This window comes from Nannospalax galili, unplaced genomic scaffold, assembly GCF_000622305.1.
Source record: "Nannospalax galili isolate Female #2095 unplaced genomic scaffold, S.galili_v1.0 scaffold7, whole genome shotgun sequence".
Classification (NCBI taxonomy): Eukaryota; Metazoa; Chordata; class Mammalia; order Rodentia; family Spalacidae; genus Nannospalax; species Nannospalax galili.
Genome location: NW_008359081.1, coordinates 9,279,759 through 9,298,707, shown reverse-complemented (window position 1 = coordinate 9,298,707; position 18,949 = coordinate 9,279,759). Strand labels below are relative to the sequence as shown.

Here is an 18,949-nt window from a genome sequence, read left to right as displayed (position 1 = left end):
AGTGACATGGCAGAGAATTCGACATCAACATCCACCTCTGGCCTATGTATGCCAATGCATGGCTCCTGCACATACTGTGCATACATATCACATATATCACAGACACACACAGACACACATACACACACATTTTTATCTTGTTTTATTTTAAACTCTACATTTTATTTGCCGTAGTAACATTTACTTTTAGGTGCTCACTTTTATGAGCTTAGGGAAATACATAAAGTCATGTCACCCTCACCACAATCAAGACACTGAACAGGCCAGGCATGGTGGTGCACGCCTTTAATCCCAGCACTTGGGAGGCAGAGATAGGCGGATCTCTCTGAGATTGAGGCCAACTTGATCTATATAGCAAGTTCCAAGCCAGCTGGGGCTGTAGAGAGACCATGTCTCAAAAAAAAAAACAAAAAAACAAAAAAACAAAACAAGCCCTAAAAATAAGACCGTGAACAGCTCTAAAATTTCTGCATGATCTCTTGTCATCACGTCCTTTCCCAGCCTATGGAAGCCACACCTTTGCTTTTTGTTCTAAAATTGTGCCTTTTCCTCAAGTGGATTTTAAACAAGTGAAGGAGGCAGCAGTGTAGGCTTTATACTTTATACATTTGCATAAAGTGCCTTGCTCTATGCTTGAAAAAGTATACTCCATGCCGTCATGGCTAGAGGTGCACTATAATACATATATATATATTACATATTAAATCTATATTTCTGTTAAGTAATAACCCTCTATCATAAGCTCTCAGCATTGAGTACACTTAGGGATTTGCATAGATTTAAAATTGAGCCTGTGTTCTCTAAGGCCTGTGTATTAATTGGTTTATTAGTCAGGTGGAGTGGAGAGCCTGAGGTCAGGATAGTTGTCCTTGAACATGTAAACGAAGAATGGATAATCACCATGTGTTATTGTTTGGGCTGATTTTATCTTTAATGGGTGATTCAGAGTCCTGATTAATATTTAGAACAGTGACTGCTGGCTTCCAACCCGCTCATTATTGTTACAAGTTTATATAAAATACTTGATTTCTACCCAAGACAGCAGTTATGGGAAGGCTTTTACTTCTCGTTTCAAGAGAAGTCTTGACCTTTCAATCCCTACATTAAACAAAATAAAAAAATTCTGTAGATATGGAGACAACTCATTTTCATGGTTGGAAATTCCAAAAAGCGTATCTATTTATGCATGGAGGGTGTTTTAGGGACATGGAGAGGACAGAGGAAGTCAGGTTTGTGTTAGGTTTGTGGTTTTTGAAATCCTGAGGAGCTTTTCACATTTTATGCCATTGGTATTAATACCATTTCAACTTCCCCCTTATAGATATTAAACACATTCTTACCATCCTCCCACCATGCCCTCCTGCATGAAGGAGTGACTTGAGAGAAACACTGGTTCCCAGCCAGCATTTTATTTTGGAAACATTTCCACCATAGAGAGTCAAGATAATAGAAAAATGAACATTTATCCTATACATGAGTATAACCATTAGCTTTTTGTCTTGCACATATGTTCTGTTCCCAGAGCTCTCTGTGTATGCTTTATGTGTGTGTGCATGTGCAGAAACACATTTTACCTTTTATCATTTAGAAGGAAAAGGGCCTCACAACATAAACCGTTCAGTATTTTCAATATTTTACTACACGTCTTTTCCTTAAATTCACCTGCCCTCAAGTCAAGGAAACAAGGAGGCATGAATCTGGCACTTACCATCTTTTAGTTTCTCCCTGTTTATCACTGAGAAAGCAATAAACACATAAGTGCCCGTGCTGAGATCATACGCCGTTTAAAATCAACTCAGTAAGTCATGCAACATACTCCACATTGAAAATTACTCATTCTTCTTGCATATTTATTATACCTAGCTATATTCTTTCAGAAGCTAATCAATACTTTTGTCTTATGCTTGCTTTTCATGTCTGTGCTTACTTTTAGCCTTGGGTAGTCCTTTAGCACTTTTTGTTATTTGTATTTTACTAGTCTTCTTTCATGACAGTGACGTTTTTGAAGAGCTCAGATCAGTTTTTCTGAAGACTGTTTTATGATCTGTTTTATCATGATTAGACATAGATTAAGAGGTTTTTGGCTAGAAGATTGTAGAGATGATGCTCTATACCTTCCACTGTATCCCATCAGGAGAAACAGAATTGAACTCTGTTCTTATGTGTAACACTGATTATGTTAAAGTGGTATCCAGCACATACTTCTATTACCAAAGTACCCTCAGTTTCCTTTGTCATTAGAAAGTAATGTTTGTAGGCTGGAGAGATGGCTCAGAGGTTAAGAACGCTGACTGCTCTTGCAAGAGGACCCAGGCTCAGTTCCCAGCACATACATGGCTGCTAACAACTGTGCAAAACTCCAGTTTCAGGGCATCCAGAGCCCTCTTCTGGCTTCCATAGGCATTGCACAACACAGGCATCCTTACATACATATAAGCAACACACTCATACACATAAAAAATAAAAATAATAAAATATTTTTTTAAAAAAGAAAGCGTCTGTGATGTTGAGATGCTAGGATTGTCCTTAACAATCTTTTATTCCATGGTGCTAACATCTTTGACATTCCTGGGTAATTCAATTATTCCATTAGTGGTGATATAATATAATGCTCTAACTCTACCCTTCTTTCTGAATGTACTAATTGGTATTCTTCTATGAAGAAGAGCTTCCCTCATTTCCCCATAGTTTCTTGGGTATTACTGTGAATGATTCTTCTCATGCCTGAACCACCTTTAGATATTAGTTTTGCTGTAGTATCATTTAAAATGGCAGTGCATAAAACAACAGTCCTTTCTCATTTGAATGTAACTATAGGGCTAAAAAATATATATCCATATTAGAAGGTACTCCTGTGGAAAGAGTAAGTCAATACAGCTAAAACGTAACTTAAATTGTGCGATAATGAAGACTGAGATGCTTAAAGCTATTTATGCTCTTTTCCTCTTTTTTTCCATTTTTATGTATATATAGATATATATGTTTACTCATACCTATCAACCTGTGTAGCTCATATATGCCTTTGCATCTAATGCTATGAAGAATACATAATGCTCCCCAAAGTTAACCATAGAATATATGAGTATGCATTCATCACGATGTTTTGGGGAACCCACTTGCATGCCCAATTTCATAACATAAGCACAATTTCAACTTGTCTCTCAGTAGATTAGCATAGAATTTAGTATAAGGTTTAGTGCTTAGATATTGCTTTAAGAAGAACTTGCTTAGATGAGAGACTAAGACTCACAAATTAAGGAATCAAAAGATTCAAAATAATTTACAGATCAACCTTCATGTTCCCATAGGAAATTACTTTTGTCTTCCCTTTTTAATACTACTTTAGACATCCATATTTTAGTATTAAAATAATAGATAATCTTGAGCTGTTTCCTTAACCTCTTTGGGCTTTTTCTTATCTGTAATACAAAGTTAAAACAGATTATCTCAAGATTTACTTATCCCCAAGATTCTTTGATTATATGCTAACTGTTATAAAGACAGAAAGGAAAATGGATTACTGTACTTATTTCAAAGTTTGGCCATTATCAGCGAGTTCTTACCTGATCTTCTGGGTAGTGATTCTTGTAATAGAGATGTAGGGTAGAGGAAACAGTCTTGTATATAGAGTGTGGCCTTTCACGGGAAACAGACTCTTCTCAGAACAGAGGTAGTATACACTAAGAGCAAGATGTGAATAAAACATTGTGTGGGACCTCAAATAAATGATCCCTTGTGTGCCTACACCAGTTTCCCAGCAACTCAAAGGCAAAACACAAGTGTCTGTGTCTAGGAAGATGAAAATGTCACCTTCCTTATGTTTTATTTGTTACACACAGGTTTTGTGTAGTTTTATAGAGATTTTTATCACTCATTTGATTTTCATAAAATTCGGGATAGTTTGGAAGAGGAGTCATTAATATTCTTTACAACTTGTTCTTGTTCTGCCTTTTATGTTAGGTGCTGGTATAGACTTCTCTCTTATGTAAAATATTTCAACATGCCCTTGGTAGATTTAGAGGTTGCTGAAGAAATTGTAATAACAGCTCAAGGAACAGTCAGGAACTGTTTGTCCTCTACTGTCTGACCCTGACTAGCAGCTCTGTAGTTTTAAACTGTGTGTACAGCCTGCTCAATTTAAATTCCTCCAACATTTCCCAATACTAGGCTTTGAAGAACCAGGGTTACAAATGTTGAGTTGTTGGCTATTCTTGCTATTGCATGTTCACAGTGTCAGTGATGTTGAAATGATTATTTGAATTTATGAAAAGAACACCTTCCTTGTGAAAATAGCAAAAAGTGTCCAGAAAGAAGAGACTAATCTTTAACAAAAAATCTAGTTTGTTCCTGGTGTTTTCTATAAATGTAGCCTTTTCTGTTAATAAGACTATATAGGGGGCTGGAGCGATGGCTGAGCAGTTAAGAGTACTGGCTGCTCTTGAAGAAGACCTGGGTTCAAATCCCAGCACCCACATGGTGCCTAACAACCGTTCATAACTCCAGTTCTGGGGAATCCAACATCTTCTTCTGGCTTCTGTGGGCACTGCACAACATGGGTACACTTACATACATACAGGCATAACACTCATACACATTAAATACAAATTTTAAAAAGACTATTTGGAAATTCTATTCATACATATGAATGTATTTAGTATTTGTGTATTTAGTTACTGTTTTTTCTCTAACCCACACTCACCCATACACATGCACAAACATTCTTGTATCAGTTTATCTGCCTTACCTTACTTAGGATAATTATTTGTCATGACTGAATAAAATTCTTCTACTGGTTCACCTAAAATACATTGCATAGAGTTGCCTCTTTGAGAACCAGCTTGATGTTAAGTCAAGGTCTACAATTAAGCATGTTTCTTTGTGACTTCTGGTTTGAGGTTTTTAAAAAATTGTTAGCTCTTTTCATTCTCTCTGTGCACAGTATGTGAGCCAGCATAGTATTCTTTCCAAGGCAGTGGTTGAACAGACCCATTCTGACTCCCAGTTTCTGTCTAACAGAAGATAGCTGCTTACCTGCTAGGTGCCCTGCAGGTTTCCCAGGAATTTCTGCTGTTCCCTTAGTACTGATGAACTGTATTGGTTTCTTAGTTCTGACAAGTGAATCATGGCTATATAAGATGTTAAAGATTAGAGCAAGGGTTCTCAACCCTGGTGCTGTTGATACTTTGACAAAATAATTATAATTCTAATTATTTGTTGGGGGTAGCTTGTGTATCATGGGATGTTTCAGGATCCTGTCTTCTGCTTACTGGATGCCGTTAGCATCTCCTCCCACTCTCCTGTTGTAGTAACCAAAGCTGACTCCAAACATTGTCACATGAAGTGCTGGTACTAGAACCCAGAGCTTCATGCATGCTAAGCAAGCCCTTTACCAACTGAGCTGAATATAACTGAGTGGTAGCCTCACCCTCCCCATGTGCTTTTTTTTTTTTAAACACCTCAACCATGTACCATGATTCCTATCCGTGTCTCTCTTCTCCCACGCCCCCATACGCACACACAATCAGAATATGATTTCAGTTCAGTTTTAATTCTAGTTCTGTTACATCTTTCTAGAAGCTTGCCTGGTTTTTAATTCCTTCTTTATTGCCAGGCAAAATCAGAGGGAATATACTATGAGGAGGATACCGAATGGTTTTGTCATAAAAATGAAAGATCAAAACAGAAAAAGAATGTGAATCCCATATCTTTTCTTCAACACTGTCAGCTGGCATAGGCGAGCAGTTTTAAGAGAGCGAAAACGATGGGTCTTTTATCTTAAGAGATGGAAAGAAAGTTGAGCATGTCTAACCTTTAAGTACCAGAGAATCTATAGTATTTTGAAACAACATTCTACAGCTTCCCTTGGTAATTCACACTAATGCTTTAACAACTTTCAGTATCAGGAAATTCTTCCATGTGAGTTACAGCCTAAATTTTTCATGCAGCTTAAGCCTGTTTCTTCTTGTTCCGTCCCCAGTGGAGGGACTGAACAGCTGGTTACGGGCCCCTGTGCAAGAGCCATTCACAAAACTGAAAACTGTTATTACATTGCCCCTTCAGCCACTCTTTCTTGATTTTTCTCTCCCTCTCCCCCTCTCTTTTCATGGCTAAATAATCCCAATCCCCTTAATCTGTTCTCAGGTCTTTCATTGTACCTTTTTCCCAAGTCTCCTGTATGTTCTGGGTCAATTGTAGCCACCCAGATCATGCCTTTTCTTTTTAAAAATATAATATTTTAATTCTTTGAGAATTTCTTATAATGTATTCAGATTATATGCACCCCCACTCTTCCTTCTAACTTCTCCCAGATCCACCCCATGCCTCCCCATCCTCTTCCAGCTTTGTGTCCTTTTTTTTCAGTAACCCACCAAATCCAATTTATGCTGCCCATAAACTCATGGGTGTGGGGCCATCCACTGGAGTATGGTCCACCTACCAGGGTCTATACCCTTAAAGAAGACTGACTTTCTCTTCCCTAGAAACCATCAACTGTCAGTAGCTCTTTAGTTAGGGGTGGGAGTTTATGAGACCATCCCTCCCCCAAAGATACTGTTTACTGTGAAGGGAGTCAACAGTTTTGACGTAGGAGGTGATCCCCTCTCACTGTACTTCCTGTACAATTAGTTGCACATTATGGACACAGTATCTCCTCTTTTATGCATTTATTTCCATTTTTCTCCTTTTTTGTGTGTTTATAAGGTGCATGCACTCCTGTGTGTGTGCAGATGCATGCACTTGTGCACACACACAGGCCAGAAGAAGATGTTGGATGTCCTACTCTATTACTCTCTGCTGTATTCTCTTGAGATAGGGATGCTTACTTAACATGGAACTAGGCAGGCATCTCTCAAGCCCCAGTGATCTTCCCAACTCCACCCTTCCACAGCTCCAGGGTTACAGGCACATACGGATGTGCCCATATTTTTATGTAGGTGGTGGGAATTTAAGCTCAAATCCTCATGCTTATGTAGCAAGTGCTCTTATCCACTGATCCATGTCCACAGTCTCCTCTTATGTATTATTATTAGTAGTAGTAGTAGTAATAGTAGTAGTAGTAGTAGTAGTAGTAGTAGTAGTAGTAGTATTTGTGGTGCTAGGTATGGAGGCCAGGGCCCCCAGCATGCTAAGTACATGTCCTACCACTCAACTACCTCCCCCCACCCCCCGGCCCTGTTGTATTTTCTTGTAACTACGCTTGTTGCTGACTCATACTTAAAATTTTTTGTTATATTTTTTTGGAATAAGCAGATACTTTGTTCTTATTACACTTTGTATTAAATATTAATTCTTACCCTACAGCATGACTTTTGATGCATCATTAAACAATTTATCTTTTAAACATAAGTCAGATCAAATATATAAGCACTGATTAAGCATCAGTCAATTCATAATATAGATAGTCATGAATGAGTAATGCTTCTCAACTTACTGCTTTTCTATAATGGCTTGTCTCTTTGCTAGAAATGGTTTTTTCACTCAAGTTGGTTTCTAGACCAGTGGAGCAGGAGATTGTTATAGGACATATTGTAACTGAGCATTTGGCAATTCTTTTGATAAAGTCTCTCATTATGTCTTTGCATGATGGAGAAATGTGTATAACAGAAACTGGATGATAATATTACTGGCAGAGTAATAGCTCAGCAACCCGAGAGGACAGAATTATGGGTTATGTTGACCTGGAACAGGCCATCGTAGTGTGGCTCATGTTTACCTTTGGCCTGTTCAATGCTTTTACTGGTAACATCTCGATGTGACAAGAGAGCATACATTTTGAAATAGGAAAATGGCCTGAGTTGGGAAGAATAGCTCATTTATTGACTAGAAGAAACAGGATTCTTAAATCAATGACAGTTTTATGATGGGCTCAATCCAACAGGAAGTTCCTTGACAGAAGCAAAAGAGAAGACAGACCAGTTGAACGAAATAGACTGAAGAAAACTATGGGAAATACGAGGACAGCGTTTCCCACAATGCTCAACAGGGCATTAATGTATTTTGGTGCACACAGACCTTATAAGCTAGAAGAGGATAAAAGTCTTGGGATCATTGAATAATAAGTGGGGAACTGTCAAGGTCAAATTAAGTTTGACGTATTTCTTTACTGGTGACCTTCTTGGGTTTTAATATGTTAACACCCATTAAGAATTTTAAGAGGCGGATATAGTCTGCAATGTTTCCTTAATTAATTTGACCTTCTTTTCATGAAGCATTTTGCTGGATGATTGATCTGCTGCATGCACTGGGAAACACTGACCAAAAGAACTGAACTGAGTATAAATTGTAGACTAGAACAAATAAAAGTGATTCATTATTCTGTGCAGACCAATGGAGGTACCGTTACCAACTTTGTATTTGGAGAATTGTTTTCTGAAGGTCAGTGGCAAACTGAGCTATGCCATATGAAGAAGAAATGAAAGGAACAGTGATGAAAAGGCACGGTTAGATAAACCAGTTCTGATAAATTTTGAAAGGGCTGCATGAAGGCCAGTGAAAGCCGAAGACTTCTGGGCTTCTGGTCTGATGAACGATAATAGGAATGATAACCTATGCAAGCCTACTACTTGTCTGCTTGTTCTGGGCCAAACACTGACACAGATTCCTTTCAGTTTGCTAACTCACATAACCTTAAAACAGCCCTGTGAAGTAGAGAGCGCTAATATTTCCATTTCATAACAGAGGAAGATTAAGACATAAAGGTATTTTCCCCAAGGTTTCACTCTGAATAGCAAGACTCGCGTTTGAACTCTAGGGATTTGAACTGGAGCTTTTTCTCCTATCTCCTGTGCTTGCTCAGTGGGATGAAGTGCTTTTGACTAGGGTCTCTTACCCAGATGTTCAAGATCACCCTTTAAGGATGTTTGCTTTCTCACCGGGTGGTATTTGCAGTGGCTCTAAGCAACACACTGGCATTGGGTGAGTTTGGACTCTGAATGCTGCAGACCTTACAGCTCTGTGGTGCCATTCCAAAAGAATGAATTGATTTGCATGGTCCCTTTCATCTTTGTATTCTATAATTCCTTTTTTTTAAAATTTGCAAAGTACATCTGTAATGGCTTTCTACGCAGAGGAAATATGGCTCAGCAAATGTTTTTGATCAGTAGCTTGAATTCATAGCACTTTCTAGTGAGGAAATCCAAGGTTAAACAACTCATTATTATGCTGTTAAATTAATCATTAGGGCTAAGTAAGGACTGGAGTACCGCTGGAGTGGTCAGTGTTACAAGGCAAATGATGTGTCAGTCCAAACCCAGCTGCCTTTCTTTCTGGGATGTGGATAGATCCTGTTAGCAACTACAAGACAAGAGGCGCAGCATGTGATGATTGCACTTTTAGCTCTCGTTAGTTGTATTCTACTAAGCATCCCATGTCATATATTCAGTTTAAATGGGTCTTGGAATTAGTAGTGTTCTTAGCATTTGGCAAAACCAAATGAAAAAAATCATCATTGGAATAGGTGCTTTTAATTCAGTGTTTCAGAGTATGTCCACAGTTAAAAAAAAAAGCCTTAAGCAGTTAAGTGCATAACAAATCAAGGTCAGTGAGCATTGGACAGATTATTTTTAAAATATTTTTAAATGATGTTTACGGTGTTAGAAAATATCTTCAGGGAACTACATATGAACTTTATAACTGGCCAAATAGAATATCTAAGTATTAAGAAATACAATAACCAGGTCAGTGGTAGAGTATTTACCTAGGATTTTCAAGGCCCCAGGTTCCATTTCCAGTACTGCAATAAAAAAAGGGGGGGGCAATAGTTAAAACTTTACAGGTTTATAACAAACTGGACAGAACTGAGACAATAAATGGACATTCGCCCAGACAATAGGGCAGAAGGAATTATTAGGAATGAATGCATAGAATGATTACAAAGGGCAGTGGTCAGGAGAGATGCGAGGGAAGTTCTGGTGAGTAAAATTGAGATTTTAGAAGTCTAATATTTACCTAATAACATTACTGTAAGCAAAATAGAGAAGGAACGAAGAAGAGGCATTGTTTGTTGAAATCATGACTGAGATTCCAGAGCTGATTAAAGACTCCAAGGCACATTTTCAGGAAGCCCACTGACTCTCAAGAAGTATAAATAAAGCCTTGGAAAGGACAGATTACCTTCAAAGGAACTATAAGCTCTTGAGTAGTAACAGCACAGAAACTGAGACAGAAGTGGAATAATATTTCATTATGTGAAAGCAGAATGAAAACAAGCAACACCCCCAAACCTTTCCATATAAAATCTGATGCCCAGTGAAGATAGCTATCAAGAACACAGATTTAAAAGGATATATTTTGAGACAAAGAAAGTCCAAGAAATACACCATCAAAAGACACTTAGGAAAAAAAAAAAGAATTCTGAATGACACACTTCAGACAAAACTGTTTCTGGTTGGAAAACCTGAAGTTAAGGAAGCAATAAGGAGAGAAAAAAAGGCCAACATATGCATCAATCTATCTAATGATAGAAAGTTAGAGCATAATCAAGTAGGGTTAACAAAAACAAGGTGTAATTCAAATGCATGACTATCGCAACATCAATCAACTTATAGGATAAATATGTTTTGAGTGTTCTAAGATGATTGCATGTATTAGATAGAGAATTTGAAATCATTAGGCAAAGAAGCAGTGGGGCACCATGACTGAAGCTAGAGGCAGGGACGTTTGTTAACTGGTACCTGCTATACCACCAGTTATCAATATGGCCTTCGAAGAGCTACTTCCCTGCTCTGTCTCTTTTCTTGTCTGTAAATATCAGGCTTTCTAACTAGATAAAAACTTAAAGCTGCTCCTTATGACTCTGAAAAGTAGACCCTGCCAGGGATGGGTGGGATGGGGATTGACTAGTTCTTGAGGCATTTCCCCCTTCCTTTAAAATTTTGACCAATAGGGGGCTGGAGAGATGGCTCAGTTGTTAAGAGCACTGGCTGCTCTTGCAGACGATCTAGGTTCATTTCCCAGCACCCACATGACAGCTAACAACTGTCCATAACTCCAGTTCCAGGGGATCTGATACTCTCTTCTGACTTCCATGGGCATTGTACAACCTGGGTGCACTTACATACATGCGGGCAATACACTCATACACATAAAAAATAAAAGTAATGTTGGAATATTAGAAAAATAAATACAGTTTAACCAATAAACACTTTGTACCTCTGACTAACTTTCAAACATCAATTTAAAAAGTAGAGATAAATCTAGTCTCATTCAGCTGTATATTTTTAAACCCATTTGTTTGTCTTGTTTTGTATTGCTGTCATTTAGTAGCTAGCCAGAGTAATGGAAGTTTAGCAAAGGGGTAGGTGGCTCTGATGGGTGATAAAGGGACATTTGCAGAACTGTGAACAAAGATTCTTGAAGAGCAGCTGTTATTCTTTCTTTTTGATTTATTACCTAGACAAATGAATGCCTTCTTTACTTTCTCACCATCCCTTTTTCTATCTGTTCCTCTCCTTGCCTTTCCCTCCTGTCTCCCCAGGCCAATAATAAACCCGAGATTGAAGCAGCCCTCTTCCTCGACTGGATGCGCTTGGAACCCCAGTCTATGGTGTGGCTGCCTGTCTTGCACAGAGTGGCTGCTGCGGAAACTGCCAAGCACCAGGCCAAGTGTAACATCTGCAAGGAGTGTCCAATCATTGGATTCAGGTATTATGAACAAACAAAAAAGAGGCCACATCCCCCACACCTTGTTGTCTCTCACTTTTTCGTGAGTTGGTTTTTTGTCTCCCCTGCCAGTTGCTGTTAGTTTGTTCCTCCCCAAAGTGGGAGAGAAAGCGATGGAGCTGAAGCATCGATCACTGCTGTCATTCTCCTGATCGCAAGGTTATTTTAGTGGATCTGACTCATTAGGCAGATGTCTCTTTCCACCTTCACTCTTTAGTTCTTCACAACCACATTTTTGGTTGGACAAGGCTGAGTACTCAGCTCCACAGAGATGTTTGTCTGTCAAGGGCATACAGATTAAGTGCACCTCCTCCTTTTTGGAACTGAAACATTTTTATCCTTGTTTTCTTTTTACATGGTCTTTTCTGTTTATAGAAACTCCAAGAATCAGTTATAAAACTAAGAGATGATTGAATTCTGGAAGGAAGCATCCTGGTGCCTTAGTCTCTTTCTCGCTAAGCAACATTTCTTTTTTCTCCCTTAAGTAACAAGAATTTTTTCAGGTAGTCTAGGACTTAGTTCTTTATCTTGGGATGTCATTCTCTCTCTTTGCATAGGTATCTTGATAAAATTCAAAGGAAATAAAAAAACTATGCAAGCAAAGGAGAGGTTTACAAAGCTGCTAAAAACAAAACGTTCCTTAGAAATGCAAAGGTGAAAGAGATAGAAAACAGCATGCTATTATTTTGGTCTTTCTTAAAGTGATATGGAAAAGAATTGACTCATTTGGAGAAATGGAATATTTTTAAGTGAACCAGTCTAATAATAATCCCAAATCCTAATTTTGAAATAATGGTGTATTTAAACATCTGGATCAATATCAGCCTTTCCAAGTGATAAATAAGCAATGAGATTTTAAAGTAGCAACATAGTTTATGCTGTTTCAGAATTCTCTTAGCAGCTAAAGTAAATACACTTTCGTAGCTATGATTAAACTTGTTCTGTTACTTTCTGTCCTAATGCTTTTTTATTTACAGTACTCTTTTACCATTGGTGTTTATCCTTGTATACTTTATGCTGCTTACAAAGGTTTTAAAAAAAACCTTTAAAGGCTTGTAAAGCTGGACAAGTGCTTATAAAATATACTTTCTTTCCTTCCTGGTTTTGGGTAGACGAGAATGATGCCACTCGGGCTTGCAGAAGGGGTGCAGATGACAGCATTCCATTTCTATCTTTCCTTGCCAGCTTCCTGAGCCAGTGGGATTTGTATATGACAGAGGAAAATTTATAAAATAAAAAGGAGGATCTAAGAGAGAGCAATTTTTTACCTTCAATTCTTTTGCCCTTATCAAATTAGATTATTTTAAGAATCAATACTTTCTTCTTTATCCCCTTTCAAAAGATGGTTGAGATCTAAAAATGTGCTTCCCACTTTTGCATATGTGACATAAAAAATATGTTTATCTGAACTGGCTGAGGTACTCATCTGAAAAGCCAAAGGCAGGAGGCTTGTGAAACAAAGAATATTGTATTCTGAGAATTAGGGAAAATATACCAACCAGTTCTTACAGATTAGAAATTCTTTCATTTCGTCCATTAAAAAAATTTGGTGTCATTTGTGAGTAAGGTGGTGAGGAATTTCTGAAGAGCAAGACAGAAGAGACTGTCCAATTGACATGAATATGAAATAATGGCAGCCGATGCAAAGATTTAATTAAAGGATGACTTGTATTTCGGATTCTCATTTAGGTTTCTTTTGTGTTATGATTAGCTATATCTTAGTAATTTTGTGAAAATAGGTGTTTCAGAAAACTTTCGTACTCATAATGGATAGGGAGCATGCCATGCGTCAGTATTTCTCCTGTGGAATTCTTTCAAATTCAAATATTTGCTCTTTAAAATATTGGAAGTTTGCCAGTACTTTTCTGTTTATTCTGAAAGATCTAACTGAGTTTAAGTAAGAGTTGAGGTTTTCTTCTTTTCTCCCATATGTTTATAGGATAATCTTTCTCTCAAAGTGTTTTGATATTATTTGAGAGACAGCAGAGAATTCTGATAGTAGGAAGCTAATCACTTACTTTGTGGGACTAAGAACACTGCATTCTTTCTCTACAGTCAAAACAGTGTGATAGAGGGTCTCCTAGGGTATTCTTTGGGAATCTGATTTGAAGACATACATATACGTTTGTTTTTCTTCTTTACCAGGTACAGAAGTCTAAAGCACTTTAATTATGACATCTGCCAAAGCTGCTTTTTTTCTGGTCGAGTTGCAAAGGGCCATAAAATGCACTATCCCATGGTAGAATACTGCACTCCGGTAAGTTAGTGCCCTCCTAATGAGGGTTTGTTCACCTGAGGTGAATTCTAGATTTGGATAATACTATAGATAATTTTAATGCTGTGACTTTTAAGTTCCTCAGTTCAAGTAACTAATTAGCCTATCCATGGTACCTAGGGCAGGGCCTGGTACACACTGGAGATGACTGATACTCAGTAAATACTGCTGAATGAATAAATAGGTTTCTCTCCAGTTAGCTTGGTTGTAGGGAGGATATCTCACATTTCTTTTGTGCAACCTTAGCACTATGTGGAGAGGACTCACGGCCGTGGAACACGCAAAGCATCGGGAGGGTTGTATGTCTGTTCCTCAAAACACATAGCCTACCACTTCCTCTCACTGTTGCTCATCTTTCATCTCTGCAACATACTAACAGCTGACACCTGAAAAACATGGTTTATATACCAATACTTAGTAGCCTACTTAAAACATTTACAAGTTAAATGGCTTTATGCAAAAAAGGTATTATTTTTATCCCCTTTTGACAGATTGAGGACTCTGATGTCCTAAGGTTAAATAATTTCCCAAGGCTCTGTAAGTAAGAAGTGCAAACTTCTAATATGTTGTTTTAAGAAAACATTCAATAGCTTGTAGAATTTGGAAAAAGTCCTAGAAAGATGGCAAGGACACAGGCTTCATGATCACACAGACCGCAGTGTGAATCTTAACGTTTGTGAAACTCTAGATGCATGCTTTTCGAAGCATGGTCTGTTGGTGGCCAGCATGGGCGTTTCCTGTGAGCTTCTCAGAAAGACACACCTTCAGATCCTAGCCATGGGTTTTTAAATCAAAATCTGTATTTTAGCAAGACTTACAGTGGCTCTGAAACACATCAAAGTGTGAAGAGCTCTGCTTTAGAGCACAGCTTTCTTCCATCTCCAGGTGATCTGTCCAAGTATTTCATTTTCTTCCTCACTGCTACTCCCCTTACAATGGTATTCAGTGATGGAGAGTGTACCATGCTGTGACTAGCCTGATGTTTAGTTCATGAGCTCTTGATAGTAATGTTGACCAAGTAGTTTTAAAACTATTAAATAGGAAAACTTGAAGTTAAACTTAGGACTTCTATAAACTACTATTCATCAAGTAGCTAGATAGTCTGAATACGATATTTATTCTGCACAATAACTTACTGAGGTATCACTGCCCCTCTTTAAATTTTTAGTGTGGTTGTTTGTGCATGTAGTATGTGTGTATAGTGTGTGTGTGCTCAAGGGTGTGCGTGCACATCAGTGTGCGCCGTGCATGTGCAAAAGTGACAGCATGATGGTCCAGTGCCTTCCTGTACTTCTCTATACCTTATTTGTTGAGAACCAGAGCCCACAAATTGGCTAGATTGGCCAGCCAATGAGATCTAGAGAGCAACCAGTCTCTGCCTTTCCCAGTGCTAGGCATACAGATGTGCACCACCTTGCCAGACTTTTACGTCGGTGCTGGGGATCCAAACTCAGGTCCTCATGTTTGTGTGGCAAGTTCTTTACTAACTGAGCCATCTCCCCAGCCCCTTTTGCCCTCCTTTTTCATAATGATCCATGCTTCACAGACATAAGTAACTCACCCAAGTTGACAAAACACCAGCCCGTCTTTCGAATGTCTGATACCACAGCCTTGATTCATACTGCTCACATTCTTTCTGTTTACCAACCAAGTGCCATAAAGATGAAGACCAGATGGTTATTTGGTTTGAAAAAGGACTGCCCTAAAGCTGCTCTCATCATGATTTCCCTTTTAGACTACATCAGGTGAAGATGTTCGCGACTTCGCCAAGGTACTAAAAAACAAATTTCGAACCAAAAGGTATTTTGCGAAGCATCCCCGAATGGGCTACCTGCCAGTGCAGACTGTCTTAGAGGGGGACAACATGGAAACGTGAGTAGTGGTGGAAGCAAAACAGACATTCATTTGGTGTATATTTTTACTCCTCCCAACTGAATATCTTTCTTCACTCCTAAATGCAAACAGTCTCTTCTGTTTCTCCTTTTGAATTTACTTTGCCTGAAGAGAGAAAAGCAGGCCAATATTCAATTATATTTTCCTTTGACAACTATCATTTCCAAAAGTCAAACGATCTCACAGGAGGCTAAAAAAGTACTATAATCCCAAATTACCTTGTAAGACTTTTAAGAGATATGGGACTGTTTACAAGTGAGTGATGCCAATATTTCATTTGATTTTCTTCTCTCACAAATCAGTAGGTGTGTGTCTTTTTGTATCTAATTATGTGGTCATATCTAGTCATTTTTTTTCCATTTGAAAGAAAATGTAGTCACAGGAAATCCCGTCACAGTAAGTAGTAATGATTCTCATGGAGAAACTGATTTTTTTTTTTTGCCTCGAACCTTACTCCTTATGGTTTTCTGTAACTCTGATGGCAATCACACAGCTATTTGTTTTTCTTTTAATTCACTTTGCATACTTATTTGGCGTTTTTTTTGTGATTCATACTTAGTTGGTTGGATTTTATTTCTTTATTTTGACCTTTCAATACTTTTGGTTGCCGCTGAGTTTGCTGTCTCTTTACCACCTCATTTTTTGTTTTGCAGTCCCGTTACTCTGATCAACTTCTGGCCAGTAGATTCTGCGTGAGTACTTTTGCTGAAGGGTACTGCTGCCACCCACACATTCACTTGCTTTATTTTTGTTCAGTTATTTTGTTCTGCTTCATTTAAAGACTTTAATTTCCTGTCTTTCATTTCAGTTTTTTTTTCTCCTGGTAAGACATTGTGAGTGCCATCTACCATAGCAGCTCTGAAGAATCTGAGTAGGGATTATAGTTCTTCTATCTGGTGAAATTCTAGTCAGCAGAAATCCTGGCCTGAGTTCAAATAAAAACCAAAGGAATTCTGGAAGTTTGAGTTGTCTTGCTGGGAGACATGTTTATATTTTATGCATTCCTTCAAATATAAGCAAGAAAGAGCCTCTTGGTTGTAGAATAGCATTTTTAGCCATAGTTCTTAAGAGTCAATGTGTGAAGACCTTCAGAAGGGTGATGGTAGAGGCAGGTGGATCTCTGTGACTTCAAGGCCAGCCTGCTCTACATAGTGAGTTCCAGGCTAGCTGGGGCTACAGGGAGACACCGTCTCAAAAAAGGGTGATGGTTTGTTCCTTAGGATCTGTTACAGGTAAACTTTTAAAAGTCAGCACAATCTATTTTAGGTTGATACTGAGTTTGGTTGACTAATTTCAGTGAAGCGTGTGTACTTTTTAAAAACCATAGTTACATGCACTTTGACTAATTTTCATAGATGGGGGATTTTAAATTTTGAGCTAAACTCATTCTCATCTCCTCTCTAACTATTCAGCTCATACACAGGTATTCCTTTATGCAAGGAGAGAGTATACCATAGTCTGTTATTACACTGGTGTTTATTAATAATACTAATATTATATACTAACACATGACTGGTTTCTTTAAGATTCTATTGTTCAAAAACTACATTAGAGCCAGGTGTGGTAGTGAGCACATCTGGTTCTAGCTACTTGTGGCCGGAGAATTGCTTGTGCAAGCCCAAAAGTTTCTGAGGCTAGCTTGGGCAGCATAGCAAGACCTCTGTTTCAGCAATAAAAACTATGAGAAATCTTTTAGAGACATTTGATTTCTATATAGCAAGGAAGTATGCCTATTTAAAAATCATGGGATTTTCATAATAATTTTACTGTTTTTTATAATATGTTTTATCAAACTCTGGTAGCTGTGTCTTATATAAAGGGGAAATGACCAACTTGAGTGGCTTATGTAAGAATTTATCTTATCTCATCATGTAATTTAATTTAAACTAAATTCTTTTTTTTTAAAGTATAATGATAAACATAAGCTATTAATTGAGTATATTTTAGGTCTTTATTAGCCTGAAGGAGGTAAAAGTCTTCCTTTTTAATCTTGTATCGTTGTGCCCCTTAATTGTGAAATACAATAGTTATAAATAGTGGATTGTCTGATTTTAAGACTAATGCTTAAGCAACTTGAGAAGTTATTAGAGTCAGTTACGTTCCTTGCCAGTTGATAGTTATTTCCCCTAACCCAGGTAGTCTGTTTATAGAAGTTAAAAGCTTTCACAAATATGAAACTTTTAAAATTTGATCTCCTGAAATCCTGAGATAGATTAGATCCTGCTAAACTGGGGATTTACTCTGTATTAGAGGAAGTTTCACTAGGGAAGAAGTCTAAAAGTACGCAGGAAAAGAATTTTTAAAAAATGCTTGACTAAAAATAACAGAGAAATGATGAACAAAGAAAAAAAATGATAGTTCCTTGAAAGAAAGTGAGAAGATCCAGTAAGCTAATGAGAAAGTTGCAATCAGGTTAAAGTAACTTCATTTAAGTTGAGTGTCTTTCTTAAACTTCGAAGTGCTTTAAAATTAGTTGCATCTTTCATTAAAATATCTTTCCTAACAACTAAAACATACTCTTACATTGCCTTCTTATGAAAAGTTGCCTCGTTTATTCGAGAAAAGTGGGAAATTCTAATTTGGAGAAAGAAAACAAACCCAGCAGGCTAAAGTCCATGTTTTCTTCAATACTGTAATTTTACTAGTTTTTACTCATAATAGTCTAAATAACATAGAAAAAAAAATCTATGATAAAGCTATCCTGTTCATGCTTGTTTTATTTTATGAAAAATATGTTTGATGTGATCCTGTGATAGTAATGGTATGTAATCCATTTAATATGGAATATAGAACTGGAAAGTTTGCAGACATACAAATATTTTGTTTTTGCTTAGACAAAATTCTTTTTTGCTTGTATTGGTCATATTATTTTAAATTGAATTTAGCATAGTCTTTTCATATTGTCTATCCACAAGTAAGACAGTTCAGCAATGTTCTTTGAGGCATTCTGTTTTGAAATCTAAGTGAATGAAACTTAATGGAATTTTCATGAGAGAAAATGGTAGGTAAGATGGCCTTGACCAAGTGGATTATTAGCAGTCAAAGGAAATGATCCTACTTGGTATGTTGTTTTGTAGTCACAGAGTGGGAAACATGAGCCGTATTATTATCTTCACCTGGGAG

General features: G+C 37.6%; 1 protein-coding gene across 5 annotated transcripts in view; it reads left to right on the top strand.

Annotated features, from left to right (window-relative positions):
* Positions 1-18,949, top strand: part of Dmd (dystrophin) — a 2,373,110-nt gene that overhangs the window by 2,298,613 nt on the left and 55,548 nt on the right. For 3 of the 5 annotated variants that reach the window (XM_017795501.2, XM_008822734.3, XM_008822731.3), the window contains 4 exons: positions 11,474-11,640; positions 13,804-13,915; positions 15,669-15,805; positions 16,480-16,518. In XM_017795501.2, the coding sequence (XP_017650990.1) occupies positions 11,474-11,640; positions 13,804-13,915; positions 15,669-15,805; positions 16,480-16,518 (455 nt within the window). The remainder of the gene's footprint in view (positions 1-11,473; positions 11,641-13,803; positions 13,916-15,668; positions 15,806-16,479; positions 16,519-18,949) is intronic. The other 2 variants (XM_008822732.3, XM_008822735.3) reach the window with 1 other exon arrangement.